This window comes from Natator depressus, chromosome 2 (assembly GCF_965152275.1).
Source record: "Natator depressus isolate rNatDep1 chromosome 2, rNatDep2.hap1, whole genome shotgun sequence".
Taxonomy (NCBI): domain Eukaryota; kingdom Metazoa; phylum Chordata; order Testudines; family Cheloniidae; genus Natator; species Natator depressus.
The window spans coordinates 13,904,047-13,922,773 of record NC_134235.1 but is presented as its reverse complement, the minus strand read 5'-3'; the positions used below and the strand labels follow the sequence as shown (position 1 = coordinate 13,922,773).

The 18,727-nt window shown below is 40.1% G+C and overlaps 1 protein-coding gene across 1 annotated transcript in view; it reads left to right on the top strand.

The window, feature by feature from the left end:
- KHDRBS3 (KH RNA binding domain containing, signal transduction associated 3) overlaps nucleotides 1-18,727 on the top strand; it is a 190,952-nt gene that overhangs the window by 65,629 nt on the left and 106,596 nt on the right. The window contains exons 3-4 of the mRNA XM_074943812.1: nucleotides 13,439-13,555; nucleotides 16,961-17,107. Of these exons, the coding sequence (XP_074799913.1) occupies nucleotides 13,439-13,555; nucleotides 16,961-17,107 (264 nt within the window). The remainder of the gene's footprint in view (nucleotides 1-13,438; nucleotides 13,556-16,960; nucleotides 17,108-18,727) is intronic.

Sequence of the window (18,727 nt, the reverse complement as noted above, 5' to 3'; positions counted from 1 at the left end):
TGGGACCTCAGTATAGTACTAACAAACTTTAATGGGTCCCCCCTGTATGCCCCTCTTGACTTCCTTATCATCGGTCTATGAAGACTACCTTCCTTGTAACTTGGAGGTAGAGACAATTCAGACCCATATGGTTAGCTCACCTTACATGGTGATCTATAAAGTGACTCTTAGGCCTCACCCCCCAGGTTTTGCCCAAGATTGCTTTATTTGAATCAGTCTATTCACCTTCTGGTTTACTTCTCCAAGCCTCACTCAAATTAAAGGGAAGCTAAACCACATATGCTTGAAATAATGAAAGCTTTGGTCTTTCAGGAACTCCCCTAGATTTTGTGACCTTTACTGACAGGGTTAAGGGTCAGACAGTACTCATTTAGACAGTCTCAAAGTATGTAACTTTTTGTAAGATCCTTCTGCAATTTAGCCTGGTTAAAGCCACCTGTCTAGATTATAGCTTAGTCCAGCCGAGTATGGGCAGCCTCTATTGCTTCTTTAAGATACATCCATTGCAGGATACAAAGAGATCAGTCAACAAGTTCTCCAAGCCCTGTTCCTTAGTTGAGGCTTCCAGACTGGATTTTCACTTTGGGTAGAGCTGTCCTGCAATACTTTTTTAAATAGGACTCCCAGTATCTACCTACAAACTAGGGGGTGTAACTGCTTATTAGTCACCAGAAATGAGATCCCCATGGACAATTACTTGAAAGAACTGCTACTTACCTTACGGTAGCTGTTGTTCTTTGAGATATATTGTTCTCATGGAAACCATGACCTGCCCTCCTTCCCTGCTTCTGCATAGTCTTGTAGCTTTGAGATTTTTGTATCAGTGAAGAAGCTGAGGGATGGTTGGGCCCAATCTGTCCTTTATGTCCCCAATGGGGGAGAGGCCCATGAGCATCCAGAGTGCAGATGTGGCTCCAACAGACATTGCTGGCCAAAAGAATCCAATCTCATGTGCATGGGATGCATACACACCAGAAGTGGAATCCTTGTTGACAGTACATCTTGAGGAATCAGTTACTGTTAAGTAACTACTCTTTTCCATTTTATGAGTAAGTAGTTTGTTGAGCCAGTTCATCCTCTCGGAAACCTGACTTTGCTTTGGCATTAGAAGGGATATGGGGAAAAATGGCTTCAGTCAATAATAAACCAGTTTTCTGAAGAGACTCATCATAACTTTGGGGGCAGTTACTCCCCTTCTAAGGTAGGTTAAGATTTAAAGATTGTTTCATATTGACTTTTGAGAATGACTGGTATATAGATATAAAGCTGTGAGCAATCTACGTATTGTATTCCCTTAAGTATTAGTCTCAATTATGTACTCTCAGCAGTCAGAGCCTGTATTGTGGGTTTATCCCCAAGTTAAATTGCTACTGTTTACTTTACTTTAAAATGACATTTTGGTCTATAAGCATTTTGTCTACTGTTACAAGTAACACCAAAGATTAGTGTAACCTTTTCTTCTTTCTATCAGTGTTTATATTGCACATTTGACAGTATTTAATCTGTTTCATAAGTCAATGTCTCCTGTTTTGCATGGATGTTTAACACAGATAAAAAGAGGGAGGAGAGAGAATTCTTAAAAAACAAAAAAAACAGGAAAAGATGGTTCTAAAGTGACAAAAATTCCTACAAGGAATTAGGGACAGATGTTGTACCGAAAATTGCTTTGGAATTTCTTTAATTGATTAAATCTAAAGTTGATAACATTGTTTTAAGATCTGTTGTTGTAATTATAGCTATGGTTACCGGATACCCCAAGTGAAGGGGGCGAATATTGTGTAATACAAACTGGGTGCTTGAAATGGAGAGACTTTTTTCTTTTTTGCCCAGTGGAAGCTTTGCATTTCTTGGAAGAGGCAGAGGAAATTCTCTCAGGGTTTTCTGATATCGGACTGTTTAGGAACAATGAGTTCCGAATGCTGAATAAACAAATCACAACCGTACTCTGTTTCAGGGATCCCAAATGACAGAACCCCCTAGTGGAGGACCTAATACGCCATAAAACTACCTGTAGCTTTGAAATTGGCTTGTTAGAGCTTTGCAAATAGACCATTTGGTCAAGTGTTTATACTTTCACTAAGCATTTAAGCTGGATAGATAGCATTCTCTGCAGATTTGTCTTTGGTGGGGATAAACAAGGATTACTTGTCTTATTACGTATCCCCTCTACCCCGTAATTTATATGTTTAAACTTGATTTAGCATTGATATTCTTTTCTAGCTGAAACTCATACAGCAGATTAAATCCCTAGGAAAGGAATGTCCTTTGTAGTGTGAATATAAATCTGGAAAAAAAAATCTGTTTCTGATTCCTAATAAGGTCCACAGATCCAAGACTTGGGTACTCTGCTTTATACAGACTTGGAGGCAGACCATGCCTGCCGTCACAGGCAGGGGAAGTGTGGCTCCACTTGAAAAATCCAACCTCATCTGCCTCTCCAAATGCAGGCAGACTAGCTCCTGCTGCTGCTGCAGAAAAAAGGGGTGCGGAGGTTGTCAGGGTCTTCCTTTATCGAAAGAGAGGGTTGCCTCAGATACTGGAATTCTGTGCCAGCAGCTCACCATCTGGGGTGCTCCAGGATGAGAAACTAAGTGGGGAGGAGAGAGCAAGACACTGTTTCCTGTACCTCTCCTGTTGATTAAGTGCCTGCATGAAGATGTGCCTGTTCTGTGGAGGCCCAGCCTCCTCTCAGGCAAAGGTTCCTGTAGCCTCAGTCCCCAAGCAGCCAGGAGAGCTCCCAGGAAGCGGTGGCAGCATCTAAACAGCAACATCCCCTAGACCTGGGACCAGCAAGTGGTGAATCCCTCATTTTCCACCACATGGGGAGAATATAGTTTGTACTACAATGTTAAAGGGTCAGGGAAGTTTCTCACCCAGCTGCTGGAGCCAATTCTCAGTCAGTACTATTGACTGCAGAGCAGCTGCCCACCTCCTACCCTGCAGCTATGACAGTGATGGAACTAAGGAAAAGCATCTGGGACAAAACAAGGAGAGTATGCTAAGAGGCAGTCAGGCCCAACCCTTCCCTCCATTCTGCAGCATGCCCCCTCCCCAGCCCTGCAATGGCTCAGGGCTACTCATTGCCAGCAGTGTCAGCCCAGCGCTGTCTCCCAGTGCTGTAAGTGGGCCAAGTGGGACTCCCTTTGAACCTCCAGGACTGGAGCCTGGGATGAGCCCTGCTTCTGGGGTGAGGTCAGCCTGTGTTCAGGCCATGTCCAGGAATCTCCCTTGAACAAAGCTTGAGAACTTGTGAATCTCTTCTTCACCCAGTACAGCAACACCTTCAGTCTGAATCTTCTATTTCTCAGGACAGGAAAGTTGCTGAAAAGAGTAACCACAAAGTTCTTCCCTCTCCAGGGCACTGTCAGAATGAAATTACTCTTTCTCCTTCTGGGGAGGAGACAGATCAAGGACAGGTAGAAGAAAAAGGTCTCTCAGACATTCAGATCCTTCAAGTTTCCCCAGCATAAAGGATGGGCACACAAAAAAGAGTCCCCAAGCGCTATCTTTTGAAGAATCTGATTCAGGGGATTCCTCTAGGAGGTACTCTAAGAGCCACAAAGTGGAACTGGTTTCCCTTCAGCTGTATACATCAGCAGAGTGCAGAAGGACATGTATTCTCAGCACATGGCTCCCCTGCTTACCTCCCCAGAGTGCACCAGGGCAGATATTCCTCCATGCCAGTGTACCCTGTTCATTTTCCACAGAGTGCAGCATGAGGGGAGATAATCAATGCTGGGGCCCCCTGCCCACCTTCCCAGAATGCAGCATGGCAAATCAGTGCAGAAAAGACCTGGCCATAAATAGGTGCTGTCTCCTCTAAGCGTGCATATCCTGTGCTCCCCTCAGGGAGTCTCCCTACTTAGGGGAGAAATGCCAATGCTCCTAATCAGAACTAGACTCAAATAATAACATATTTTAAACAAAAGCCAATCACACACAGGATAGACTTAGACTTTCAAGGGCAGACTGCGCTGAATATTTTGAGAAATGTAAACTGCAGTTATGAGGTATACAGATGCCTTAGGCAAGCTATAGCTGTATATCCCTCATGCACTGTGTGTGTGTGTGTAATAGTGGGGTACCTAATAGCTCTAAGTTCCAGTGTATTCCACTGTCACACCTGATAGCCTGGGAAAGCATCAGACTGTCCTCCTCAGTTGCCATTGTAGGTCACAAGGCCCTGCCATCCTGGTTTTTGCTCCCAGCTTCTGTTGCAGGTTGCCACATGCCTTTCTACCACCTCCACCTCCTTCCCCCATCAGATGGCTCTGGAGTGATGAGAGGGATAGCAGCCCAGATGTGGAAGAACTGGCAGGCACTAAGGGGCGTCTTGCCCACCATTTCTTTTTTCTACTCCATGCTTCCTCCCAGGCCTCCATTTTACAAGGCCAGAAGATTCGTTGGTGTTCACCAGTCAAAATGTATCCTATCATCACTGCCATAGATAAATGTTCCCTTTCTTTGATGGTCAGGGACTCGTTTCTAACTGGATGAGATTTTTATCTGAAAGAGTGACTGTGACAGTCTATGCCATTATATTCACCACTTTTACAAGACTCTGACAGATGTTGCACAAAGTATGCCTTGAGGTATCATTTGAAAAGTCACAATCTGCTGAACATTATTATCCCATTGAAATATGTAGTAATACTAATGTCAGGTTATGAGATTCTACTGTATATTGTTACCCAGAATTATAACATTTCAGTAGCCCCTACAAACCAGTTTTTCAGAGACAGACACACTGGCCCCAGCCAGGTGTTAAAAAACAGAAGCTTAAATGGCCATTCTCACGTCCTCAGGAGACTGCTTGTCATCTGCACCCCAGCTGGGGGTAATCCTTGAAGAAGGGAGAGGGATATAACAGAGACAGTAACCTCCAACTCACCTCTCCTCCCCCCATCTCTCTGTTTATGACATCAGTGAATACTTGAAGGACACCACTAAAGGAGGGGGGTGGTCCCAGGCTGAAAGGGGACCCAAGCTGTAAAATGTACAGCAGAACACGGTCAGGAAAACCTTTTGCTTTTAATTGCCGTTATCTTGTTAAATTAGATTAGCTTGTATATTACTCTTTTTTTTAAAATTTTGTTTTGTAACTAATCCTGCCTTTTTTATGCATCATTACTGGTAATCACTTAAAATCTATCTTTGTGTAGTTAGGAAACTTACCTTATTGCTTTGAATAACCAGGCTGGTGCATAGATCACTTCAATGAAATGACGGACTTCCTATGAGCTTGCATTGTTCAGTAGTGTGCTGGGTAGTACAAGACACACATTTCTGGGTGGGAAAGTCTGCACTAGGGAACTTGCTGATGTTGCTCTGCAGTTTAATTCATGAGCGAGTGGTCAGAGTGCTCATGTATTTATCTGGAAGTGAATTTGCATGCTGAAGGCTATGTGAGCAGGTCAGAAGTAGCTGTTCTGGTAGCAAAGCAGTATAAAAAGCACCTCAGGTTATAGAGTTAAGGGGACATCGCGGTTCAACAGTCCAGATTGTACCCTGGGTAATGTCACATGGCCTCCTCACTATACAGACCCTTCATAGGCAGCTAAGGCCAGGCAGCTATAATCTCAGCCCCCTCTTTGTGGCATGAACTTTATCTGGGACAACAGGCCAACAAGAATAAATAAATAAAAAAGAACTGTCATCTGACATTCTAAGTGTCTCCTCAGACTTTCACAAACAATGCTTACATGAGTGGACGGTATTGCAAGTATGGTCCCTTTCAACCTATAAACTTAAATTGCAAACCCTAAAGCCTTCTTCCTGAGAAAGAGGAGGAATCTGGGTAAGCAGATGACCTAGGATGACTTCTATAAATGGGAGCAGTAGGACCTGTTCCTCCTCTCCAGAGACATTGCATATTGCTCATAGTCATGCCAAAAAAAGAACATTGCAGAGCAGTTATTGACATCAGTTATCTCAACAGATCTATGAAGAACTAAAAATTGAAGATGAAGACCTTAAAATCCACACTAGCTGCCATCAGCAAAGGGGACTGCATGACTTCAAGTAGATTTGAAGGGTGCCTATGTCTATATCGCAATTAAAAGTCTCATAATGCTTCCTAAACTTTCCTCTTGGTCCTTTCCCTTTTTGGTTTAGCAACAACACTGCAAGTGTTTTATGAAAGTGATGGTATTGTTAATAGCAACTCTCAGACAGAAAGACGTCTGTCTGTCCTTTCCTGGGTAACCTCCTTATTCAAGCCTCATCTAGTGTCAGTCATAAATTGTATCCCCCAAACAGCAAGGATGTGCTGAGCCATGGTTTTGTGAAAGAGTCAATTAACAGTTTCAACATATTCTCAATCTCTCTGAGTGGGAGAAGTCCATTATCCTCTACAAAGTTTGTTGTGGCAGGAAAGACTGGAGAAGCTGAAAAATCTTACCAAATAGTCAACCTCTCAAAGGCAATACTCATTCATATGCTTGTCTCTTCTGGGATCTGTGGTCTACTGTGTGGATATTCATAGTGTGCCAGTGCTCACATGAAGACAGTACAGAGCTTCCTCTTATTCCTCCATCAACTGTTTTATCTATCCCTCAGCGAAGGTGTCTCACCCCAAGAAGATTCTCAGGTCATTCATGTGGTGGATGAATCCAAGTAAATGAAAGTTTTTTTTTTTCCCCAGTAGGAGAACCAGTCAGCATAGTTATCTCCACAAATGCTCACCCTGTATCAAGGGCTGTCCAAGGGATCTGTTCCAAACGAGAGACCAAGCACAGCATAAACTAGCTAGAGCTCAGGGCAGTCCAGTCAGTCTCAAGGCTTTGCGCTCTCTCATCTGGACTGCCCTCATGTGCTGATCATGACAGATGACATCTCTGCCATATCATACATCAGCAAACAAAGGGGAACAAGGTCTACAGTCCTTGAAAGAGAATCTCACCTCCTGATGACTTGGCCAAAGGACAATTTGCTGCCTTTGCATCCAAGGAAAAGTTAATGTTGTGACTGACTATCTCAGTAGTCAAAAGTTAGATCATCAAAAAAGGGGAACTAGAGGCGGAGGAGTTGCATCCCTTGGTTAAGAAATTTAATCTCACAGCAACAGATCTGATTGCCTCCCATATGAAAATCACTAGGTTTCAGTGGTATTCTCTTGCCAGTGGAATCACAAAGTCAAAGCAACAGATGGCTTGTTGCAAATGTGGCAAAAAGAGGGACTCGTATACCTTCCATCCCTTTTTATATCCTCACCAGAATGTTACTGAAGAGCAGTAGAGAAACATCATTGGTAATTATGGCAGCGCATGGTTCTCTGGCTGCCTTGATATGGTACAAAGCTCTCTCATCTGCTTTCCATCCAGAAGCGATATATCACAAAGGCCAGTCATGCATCAGAATCCAGACAATATGAACCTGGGTGCGTGGTTCTTGAATAGAGCCTCTTAAGCCAAAGAGGTTATTCAGAGAGGTAATATCCACAATTCCATATATTCATGGGCCTGGTTGAGGCTTACTCATTACCACCAGGACAGGTCTCACTCCTCCATTAGCATTGGTACTGCAGATTCTCAAGTTTCTTCAGGATGGACTCCAGGTGATAAGCCTGACTGTTCAAACACTGAGGTCAAGTTGCTGTTTTGTGTAACATCCTTATTGCAATAGAGAAGTAGTGAATTTCATCTTACCCAAATATCCAGCATTCTTCTTATGAGAGCAGTATGTCTTCTACATCCTCCTTAGATGCCTAAAGTTCTTTTATGTGATCTTACCCGGTTCTCAGTGCCATTACAGGGCTTCCATTTGAGCCTGTCATGAAGGTGCCCTATTACTTTCTAACCGTTGAAGTGGCCCTTCTGATTGCAATCCTGGCTATTCAGTGTCTGAGTTGGGAGCTGTCTTTCTGGAACCTCAGTATTGCACCTTCCATAAAGTTGAAGTGGTGCTCAAGATTCGACCTTGTCTTCATACCAAAGATAAACTCCATTCTCTAGAGGGCACAGGAGATTATTCTTCCATCCTTCAGCAAAGCTCCATCTCCCCCCCAAAGAGAAACTGTGGCTTACTTTAGGATGTCGTCTGAGCTGAAAAAGTATATATTCACCACACAGCTCAGGTCAGAAAGGCAAATGTTCTGTTTGTGCTTTATTATCTTGTGTCAGAGGGAAAGAAGGTTTTGGAATTCTCCATTTCCAGGTGGCTGAGGTATCTCAGAACAAGAGTTAAAGAAGTGTAACTGCATTTTCTAATATCAGAGCTCAATCTGTCAGACTTGTGGGAGCTTTATGGGCAGAAAGAGAAAATCTGGAAAACAGCCACATGGCCAACTGCTCATGCCACTTTCAAATTCTACAGTCATCATCTGATGTGGCCTTCAATAGATGGGTGCCTCTTCCTTTAGTATCCCAGTAACTATTAGAAAAGAATTATGTTTCACATCTGTACACAGCTGGGTAGAGTTCCTCTGAGTGGATGCTGGTATGAAAATCCCAGTGTCATGAATCTGTGGACCTCATTATGAATAAGAAAATAGGAAAATGTGTCTTAAGTGAAAATTTCCTTACTTGGACTAATAAGGTCCACAGATCCAGCCCAACCTGAATGGGCTGTTAATTGATAAACTTGAGTGCCATTTAATGATTTGATATTTTTCCCAATCACTGAATGCCTTACTCTGCAGGAGGATTGTTCTGTTTAGTCTTTAGTCTTAGCCTAATTTTCCTTATTGATAGTGTTTAGTTTTTCAAATGATGTGCAAATGTCTCAACTGGTGGTTTCTCAGTGGTGGAGTCACACCTCCCCTGCCTCAGACAGGTTTTGGTCTGCCTTCAAGGCTGCATTGAGCAGTGCACCCAATGTCATGAATATGTGGACCTCATTATTCCAAGAAAGGACATTTTCAGGTAAGACACTGATACATTTTCCTATCGATGGGATGTTGTGGTTGGATAAAAAGAGATCTTTAATCCTGTGTATATATAACTAGGCACACTTTAAATTTGGGGGTTGTGTAGGAAGTAAATCTGTACAATGATTAGGTTAAACTGATGCACTATATTTAGTGCTGAGACTTATTTTTCAACATACCGATTATTGAATATATTTAATACAGAATTTTCAAGTGGAAATTTTTCTTTTCATGTAACGTTGACAGCGTATAGGATTATTTTTAACTGTTCTTCATTAACCTAAAATGAACAGCCTTCTTATGTTTTTTATCACTCAAAATAATTTTTTTAAATAAAGTTATCCTGCAGTTAAAGGTGACCTTCAAAGTGGGGTGAAAATGGCTTTTCCTTTTCACTTCTTTATGTTGTGTAGAAGAAAGCTCTGAAAGGTTTAAAAAATTGTCCTTATTTTTGGATTTTAATCTTGGAAATATCAGGAAAGGAGAAATCTAGTTCTCTCTGGTTTTGCTGGAAGTCTTGGAGGTTTCAAATTTGTTATTTTTTTTTAAAGTCTCTTAATTGAAGGGGGCAGGTGTTCTGAATCTTTAATCAAGACCTCTTTTTTTTTTCTTGAGTGTTTTTCAGGCATTTAATTGAATAACTGAAACCAGAGTCTTTTTTTGCCCAGATCCTCTGCTGCACAGGAGCTCTGCTCAGTGTAGCTGGGTATCCGAGCACAAAGGTGGGTTTAAGTCATTTTGTGTTCCCCAGTTTCACAAGGGCTCTTGAGGGGGAGTTCAGTCCCCACTATAATTTAGAGTAGTCTCAAAGAGGGCTTCAGCTTCTCTTACAAGAAGTTTGTACAGCACCATGCATGAGGGGCCCTGACTTTGATTTGGGCATTTGAAACTACAGTGATATAAATAATAATCAGTTATTGGTTGATTTATGCCTTGGAATATGCGGGTTCGTATCTTGTATTGAATCTCAAACAAAGAAGTCTTTCCAATCAAGTGTTTCTCAGGCATTTAACTTGAATAGGAGCTGAAACAATGGTTTAGTTTGGGAAAGTAAATTTCCATTTGGGGCAAATGTTCTTTTTCCATGCTTTTATCCATTTTTAGAACCATAGAAGATTAGGGTTGGAAGAGACCTCAGGAGGTCATCTAGTCTAACCCCTGATCAAAGCAAACTTTTGTAGCGGGTTTACTTTCTACCTTTTCTAGTTTGTAGGTTTTTTTCTTTTTATATGAACAGGGTAGCAAACTAGATTTTAAAAATATAGCTGTCGATTTTACACTTGGTCTTTGGAGAATGTTGCAGGAAGGGGCCCTTGAGACTGAATCTAGCCTATGGACCCTATGTTAGACATCCTTGCACTAAACGTCAATTTTTGTCAGGGTTTTAAGCTGGCTCCAGCTGTTTATATTTTCAAACCATCAAAACTTTACAGATTTGCAGCATGGATTTGACAGTTTTGAAACATGAGTTATGTATTTAGAAAAAAGAAAAGGAGTACTTGTGGCACCTGAGAGACTAACACATTTATTTGAGCATAAGCTTTCGTGAGCTACAGCTCACTTCATCGGATCATGCATCCGATGAAGTAAGCTGTAGCTCATGAAAGCTTATGCTCAAATAAATTGGTTAGTCTCTAAGGTGCCACAAGTTAGGTGTCACTAAATTTGTTAGCCTCTAAGGTGCAACAGATTTAAGCTATATCAGACCAAGGTCAGAAGCCATTTCCAAAGATCAAGGAGCTGTTATGGAGGACATCCTATCGGCAGCTCCCACTTTTTGATACCAAGGAGTTCAAGCAGCTAGGTTGATCTCAGCTGTGATTTGTCAGGGGAAAAAAAAGGAAATTCAATAGCATATTGATAAAAATTCCTATATTTTTGCATGCATCCGATGAAGTGAGCTGTAGCTCACGAATGCTTATGCTCAAATAAATTTGTTAGCCTCTAAGGTGCCACAAGTACTCCTTTTCTTTTTGCGAATACAGACTTACATGGCTGCTACTCTGAAACCTGTCAATGTATTTAGAAAAAAGAAAAGGAGTACTTGTGGCACCTTAGAGACTTTAGAATTTAGAGCTTCTCAGCGCACAGAGAGCAGTTCTTGATCTGACATAAGGGCATAGCTAACACAGTTCCTCATTCACTGAATAATACGTTGACTAGAAGATGTCTGCTTAGCTTGCACATGATGACTAGCTTCTACCTTCCGGCATTTTGTAATTGAGTAGTGAAGCTAATTTATTTTTAGTTATGTTAATTCTGGTTTGTTCTGCTTGTTTTCTCCTATGTGAATATTGCAGAGATTTGAGATTGGTGTATTTGAGGTGGATTACTTCCCTCAGGTTAAAGTGTGTACTGTTTTTTGTTTGTTTTGTTCTTTTGAGTCTAATGCCCGCTAGTTGGGAGAGCCTAATAGTTAAAATGAGTTGGAAAAGCTTTTTGTCTTCAAAAGGAAGTGAAGTTCAGCAACTGTAATTAATTATGCATTAAAATTTATTTTAATTTTGTAAATAGTATTTACTGTATATGGTTATGTGGGAGGACTACAAAAATCAATGTTATATTATGTGTTTAGTCAACTGAATAATATTTGTTTTTATAAACTACTTTTATCAAATGTCATTGAGAAGAATTGATGCTAAATATTTCTAATTTTGATATTTTGGATAAGTATTAAAGTTCTGTCTTCCGATTTATATAATAAAATAAGCAGTTGGCATTCTGAAATACATTTCAGCATTGTTTACTATAATGAATTATCCTCCTTTATATATGCATTGAAGATTTATTTCTATTCCTTCCTCTAATAGCTTACCTGGCTCTGTGTTTCTAACTGTTTCTACAAAAATAGCCTTGTAAACATTGAAACATGGTATGGTTTGGACTATTGACCTGTCGTTCCATTAAACTGAAATGGAGATTTTTTTTACATATAAGGCTTTTATTTGTAAGCAATAATGATTAACCAAAACCATTAAATCTGTAAGGAGGGGATCAACTAACTAGCACTCTATTTAAATATATGATGTGTAGAAAACTGGAAGCTTAAGGCTATGGAAAATTTTGTAACATCTTATAAAGAATTTTGTGGAAATCCTGACTAGAGACAGAGAGTTTAATCTAGTAAGATTTTATGTCACATTAATATCTAGCTAAGATTGATCCCCTCCTGAAAGAAAGATGTAATGGTTTTGGTATATTATGCTTAAATGTTCATTGACTACTCCAGTAGCAGGTTCTAATCTTTCTGTTAAAACTGATGTTCTAATTCTTGTTAATCACAGGATCAAAAAAGGATCATGGTCAGTGTCTGATAAAATAACTCCTACAGTAAATTACCTTTCAGTATTACCTCTCCAGGCAGACACTCAGGCATATAGAAAATATAGGAATTTTTTATCAATATGCTATTGAATTTCCTTTCTTTTTCTGACAAATCGCAGTTGAGATCAACCTAGGTGCTTGAGCTCCTTGGTGTCAACAAGTGAGAGCTGCCGATAGGATGTCCTCCATAACAGCTCCTTGATCTTTGGAAATGGTTTCTGACCTTGGTCTGATATAGCTTAAATCTGTCGATCATAAGTAAGGCTACATTTTAGTCATATGTATTTGTAGTAAGTCACCCCAGGTCACGGGCAGAAAACAAAAATTCACCAGTTGTGACCTGTCCATGACTTCTACTAAAAATACCAGTGACTAAAACTTGCAGGGGGCTGCCCGGGGGCCGGAGCCAACCCACAAAGCTGCCTAGCCATGCCTCCGCCTAGCATCTGAGCAAGGGGGATGTCGCCGCTTCCGGGGAGCCCCTGAGGTAAGCGCCGCCTGGAGCCCACCTCACCCCGTCCCGTGCCCCAATCCCCTTCCCCCTCCCACACCCAAACTCTGCTGCTGGGGAGGGGAGTGTGCGGGAGCCCGAGGCTACCACAGCGGCCCGTGCAATTGGCGCAGGGGCTGCCCGAGCTGCCCCTGAGCCAGGCGCACTGGCCACTACAGAAGTCGTGGAAAGTCACAGAATCTGTGACCTCCATGACAAACTGGCAGCCTTAATCATAAGTGCTCATCTTCTTACGGAGGGTTTTTGAGGGGTGGGGTGAGGGGGCATATTCCTTCACAGATAATTTTTAAGGAGCATGAGCTACTTTTTCTTTTAAGAAATAAAAAGACTTGATTGGTTGCTTCTCTATATGGTTGAGTTAGCTTCTGATTTTATTTTTATATTGAACTGGGCTTTTAGATGGTGCCCAGAGGTACTTCGGGCTTAAGGGTTGGCGTCTTTTTCTGTCTGTCCTAAATCTAAAACAATATAGTTGAACGTGAATTGAGTTCTCTTTATAGGATTTGAAAGTTTTTTGTGTATCGATGTTTGTAGGTTTCTGTACAATGGGAGAAGTCACTGAAGTGGTGATATCTATTCCACATATGTTTGTTTAATGGCTATAAAAGTTGTGACCTAATCAATTTTTTTTGTTTGCAGCTACATTAAGCAACATCTTTTTCATACGTTGTTCAATTTTACATGACAGTTCCTCAGTGTTACAATATTTTTATTGCGTTTTTGTTGTTTCCTTACAGTTCAACTTTGTGGGAAAACTTTTGGGTCCACGTGGCAATTCACTGAAACGTTTACAGGAAGAAACATTGACAAAAATGTCTATATTGGGAAAAGGTTCCATGAGGGACAAAGCCAAGGTAAATCAAGTAGCTGAAACATTTTAGTGCATAGGACAACCATGGTATGTGGCTTCCTTTAGTCTTCCCAGCACAGTTTTTGCGAAAGTGGAAAAAGCCCAGAAGAACTAGAAAATGAAGATAAAACAAAGCATGTGTGGGCCAGATTCAGCTGTGGTCTGTTTTTCCATATGAGTCCTCCGATTTTGCAGTGAACTCTACGCAAGCAAACCCCTAAACATGTGAAGATAGTGAAGTCAGTGGGGCTCAGCATGGGCTTGTGGGTCTGCCCACTGCGAAACACATCTCAATATTGGGGTCTAAGTCATGAACTTTCCAGAATGTTAAATGTCTGAGGAAATCATTTAATCGCAGACAGACCTAAAACTTGTAACATGAATAGCCATTCAAAGGCATTTGAAATATTTATTTCAAGTTAAACAAATGTAATAGTAGGAGAGAAAAGGATGAAGTTATTTCAACCAAACTGTCTCAAAAAATGCAGGGAGGAAAATTAGACCACTGGCATATTTGTGATGAAGTGCCTCCCAAGAAAATAATTACAGATACCATGATGATGGGCATCAGAAGTGCGTAGGTAGATGGTGATGTCAACTACACCACCAAACTGCACCCCAAACCTCTCATGCCCAGCCCCACCCCTTCCCACACCCCTGCCCTGATCGCCCTCAGTCCCAGTCCAGAGCACCCTCCTACTCTCCAAACTCCTCATCCTCAGCCCCACCCCAGAGCCCACACCCCCTCCCGCACCCCAACCTCAATTTTGTGAGCATTCATGGCCCACCATACAATTTCTATTCCCCAATGTGGCCCTCGACCCAAAAAGTCTGCCCACCCCTGATCCAATACAACCAAGCGCTGTGGACACTACTGTTCCACTTATTAGGTTTTTAAATCCTTTAGCCAACAAATTTCCTAGGGATGAAATTTAGCATATGCACTCTCTGTATGAGCAAACTTTGCTTATTGTGATTTTAAACAAACTGTTGAAATCTACATAACCATGTTAAAATTAGGCTGATTAAATCCCTTTTGTTTTGTACTCTGAACCTGCTACCACTCAAAGAATCCTAGATATATTCCATCTTTCTTCTTCTAAGTCGTATAGTGTCATGCAGGATTATTCACTATCATGTTTTCCAGTGGTATGTTCTCTTAAATTATTCAAGAGCTTGTGCTGTTTCCCAAGGGAGACTATTATACAGTTTGATCATTCTCCGTTAAGTTTGTGATATCCAGCTTAAGTTTTTCAGTTTTTAGTTTAATTCATGGTGCTCTCACCTGTACTCTTTGGACCATGCTAAATTACTCTTAAGCAGAAATTTTCTTTAGCACTTTGAGTAGACTAATTTGTTAAATGAGCTTAAGAGGAGCTTTTAAAAAAACAAAACAAAAACCTTCCTAGCTAGAACATTGTATTCATTGAGGGAGGTTTTTACTTTCTATTTTTGTGGTCCTTTCATCATTTGTATTGACAAGATGATGGTTAAGGCTGACAAGATTCAGCCAACTAATTACGATGTGTTAATTTTCCTGCTCTGAACGCTCTATCAACTAATCAGATTACTTTGCTTTTCCAACCAATTTTGCAATATTCATATATTGTGTAGATTTGACAACAAAAAGATTACCTACAATAAGCTAGAACTGATTGTCATAACTTTAACTCATAATTATGACACAGAAGGAACAAATAAGAAAACTTTAATCTGTAATTAATACTATTATTTTTGGACCCATTAAAAGAGATGTTAGAGCACTATTAGTTTCTTACTTAAATAGAATAAATGTCAGGAATAGCATACTTTTTAGAGCCTTAGATAATTGACAGAAAAAAATTCAAATCAAATTATATTAGTACTTAGATTAGCATACTCTTCTACTGCTTGTCTAATAGCACAACGAAACCATGCTTGGGTTGTTAGCAGTGCTTTCTGTGTTGTATTTTAAAACACAGTTGTTTTTCCAGTGCTTATTAAAAAGTCATCAAAACACATTTCAGGCATAAGTATGATTTTTAAGTTGATAGGTTTCAGAGTAACAGCCGTGTTAGTCTGTATTCGCAAAAAGAAAAGGAGTACTTGTGGCACCTTAGAGACTAACCAATTTATTTGAGCATGAGCTTTCGTGAGCTACAGCTCACTTCATCGGATGCATCCGATGAAGTGAGCTGTAGCTCACGAAAGCTTATGCTCAAATAAATTGGTTAGTCTCTAAGGTGCCACAAGTACTCCTTTCCTTTTTTTAAATTGATGACCTCCTTTAAGCCTCTAAGCATTTCCAGAAAGTTTTGTTTCCAGAAATCTGAGCACACACAGATTGAACTGAGTGCTCATTCACTTAATAAAAAGAAAAGGAGTACTTGTGGCACCTTAGAGACTAACAAATTTATTTGAGCATAAGCTTTCGTGAGCTACAGCTCACTTCATCGGATGCATTCAGTGGAAAATACAGTGGGGAGATTTATATACATAGAGAACATGAAACAATGGGTGTTACCATACACACTGTAAGGAGAGTGATCACTTAAGGCGAGCCATTACCAGCAGTAGAGTGGGGGGGAAAAAAACCTTTTGTAGTGATAATCAACCCCCCCACCCACCACTGTTCCTCAGACGTTCTTGTCAACTGCTGGAAATGGCCCACCTTGATTATCACTACAAAAGGTTCCCCCCCTTGCCCCACTCTCCTGCTGGTAATAGCTCACCTTAAGTGATCACTCTCATTACAGTGTGTATGGTAACATGTTCTCTATGTATATAAATCTCCCCCCTGTATTTTCCACTGAATGCATCCGATGAAGTGAGCTGTAGCTCACGAAAGCTTATGCTCAAATAAATTTGTTAGTCTCTAAGGTGCCACAAGTACTCCCTTTTTTCTTTTTGCAAATACAGACTAACACGGCTGCTGCTCTGAAACCTGTCACTTAATAAAGATTATGCACTCTTTCCAGCTAGCCTAAAGTAGGTTGGTGCAAGAGGAATGAATAGAGTAAAACCCCCAATGTTGAAACAGTAAATAGAACAAAGATATTTTTCACGCTGCTCACAAATACTGAGAGTTTATTTTAATCAAGTCAAAACAATGGAAACAATTCTGTCTGTTAGAGGAACCAGCCATTGTCTCAGGGTAGAGATCTTATCTACTAATTTTCTCTTGAGTAATATATACTTAATAAAACATTCTTTGATAGTCAGAATAGCAATATTGTAAAGTTTCATTGGCTTGGAGTACAGTAGAGAATATTAATTTATAATTTCCAGTTATGTTTCCATTTAGTATTTGAACCAAAAAGGGCATGAACTATATGTATATGGCAAACCTTTCAAACACAAATTCATTTTACATTTTTTTCTTCTCTTTTTGTGATTACATTTTAACAGTGAAATTTTCTGTCCTTCCCAGGAAGAAGAGTTGAGAAAAAGTGGGGAAGCAAAATACTTCCACCTAAATGATGACCTGCATGTTCTAATTGAAGTATTTGCCCCACCAGCAGAGGCATATGCCAGAATGGGGCATGCTTTGGAAGAAATCAAGAAGTTCCTTATCCCTGTTAGTATTGTAATCTTACACTGTTTAATGTATAATCTAACCTAACCCTCTCTCTTAGGTTTTGAGGGATGTGTACTATAACTCATCTGAGAGATCATTTGCACTAGATGTGAATGAAAATATTTAAATTGTGATATTCCCATGTAAAATAAAACATTTCAATATGTGTATATTAATAGGAAGGCAGCATGATCATTTGTGGGTAGGACACTGGACTGGGAATCAGGAAACCTGGATTCTATTCCTGGCTCTGACATTAACGTGCTGTGTGACTTTGGTCAAGTCACACCAGCTCACCATGTCTCAGTTTCTCCATCTGTAAAATGGGGACTGATACCTTCCTTTGGAAAGCACTCTTAGACGTATGGATGAAAATCGTTATACGTGAGCTAAGTTATTTATTACTGGTGATATGCCTGTTTCCCAATAACTCATCCTAATTATATTTTTGATTTAGCCACTCCTGTTTTAAAATTGAATATAATTTGGAGTTAGTTCATTATCAAAAATACATTGTCAAAACAAATTAGGTAGCAACTGAATTGATTTTAAACCAGTTTTATATTCAGGTGTGGCAATATAGCTTTAAAGCAACTTTTGGTTTCTTAGTAGTAAAACACAAGGCAATTCAGATGGCCCTGGTAACTTGGGTTTCTTCATGTAGGCTGTTAAGGAACTCCTTAGAAAGTGTGGGCAATATGCAGACCCATGCTTTTGCTTGCTGTTAGGTGGGGTAAGAGGCAAATATGAGGAAATTTGCATTGCAATTCAAAAAGTAGGAACCATTACAAAATAAATAAATCTCCAATTTCAAATTAGCCATGGTTACCTTATCTGCAAATAAGGGTACAATATTAACAGTTATAAGTAAAAGGCCATAGATAGTAATAGCTAAATAATAAGAGGGTTATTTATCTAAATGTTGTTGTTTTGCTAGATCAAATTATCTTTAAGCTATAATGGCTTTCCATAAACATACGCATGAACTTTAAGTTTACAAATAATTATAAGACAAAATATTTGAAAAATCAGTTCCTCCCCTTTACTTGCCTGCTAAGATGTTAATTCAGGTGATGTTTTCTTTGGTACAGATTGTGTTGTGTGTGTTAGTACCTGAGCTGTTGCAGGAAAACACTGAACTCTTACATCAGATCTTACTAGATAAAGAGCCTTCTTTAAAGATACTACCCACACAGCATTCTTACTCTTGGATTTTTTTTTTCCAAGTGTGAGCTATGGGACCTTACTTAATTTATTTGTCATCACTGAGAGTCTTCCTTGCTATTGTTATGTATTTGATTTTGTTCTTAAGTGCAGCTGAAGCAGAGTTTGCTCCCACTTTCAGTCCTCAGCACTGAAGTTTGATACACCTACATGATGTCTTTTATTTTTTAATAGAGCCTGTTATGACAGGGATGCTACTAAAATTGCATATATAAAGTGCACAGAGAGTGTTAGTGTTCTGTGGCGCATGTAGAAGACAAACTTTACAATGTGAGTGACTCACACCATATAGACAAGCAAAGAGCTTATCTCCACTAAGTTGATGAAATACTCTGACAAAAGTTGGCTTCTGGTGGATGTTATGTTTAATGTTTGATTATGAAGCTTGAAAGGAGT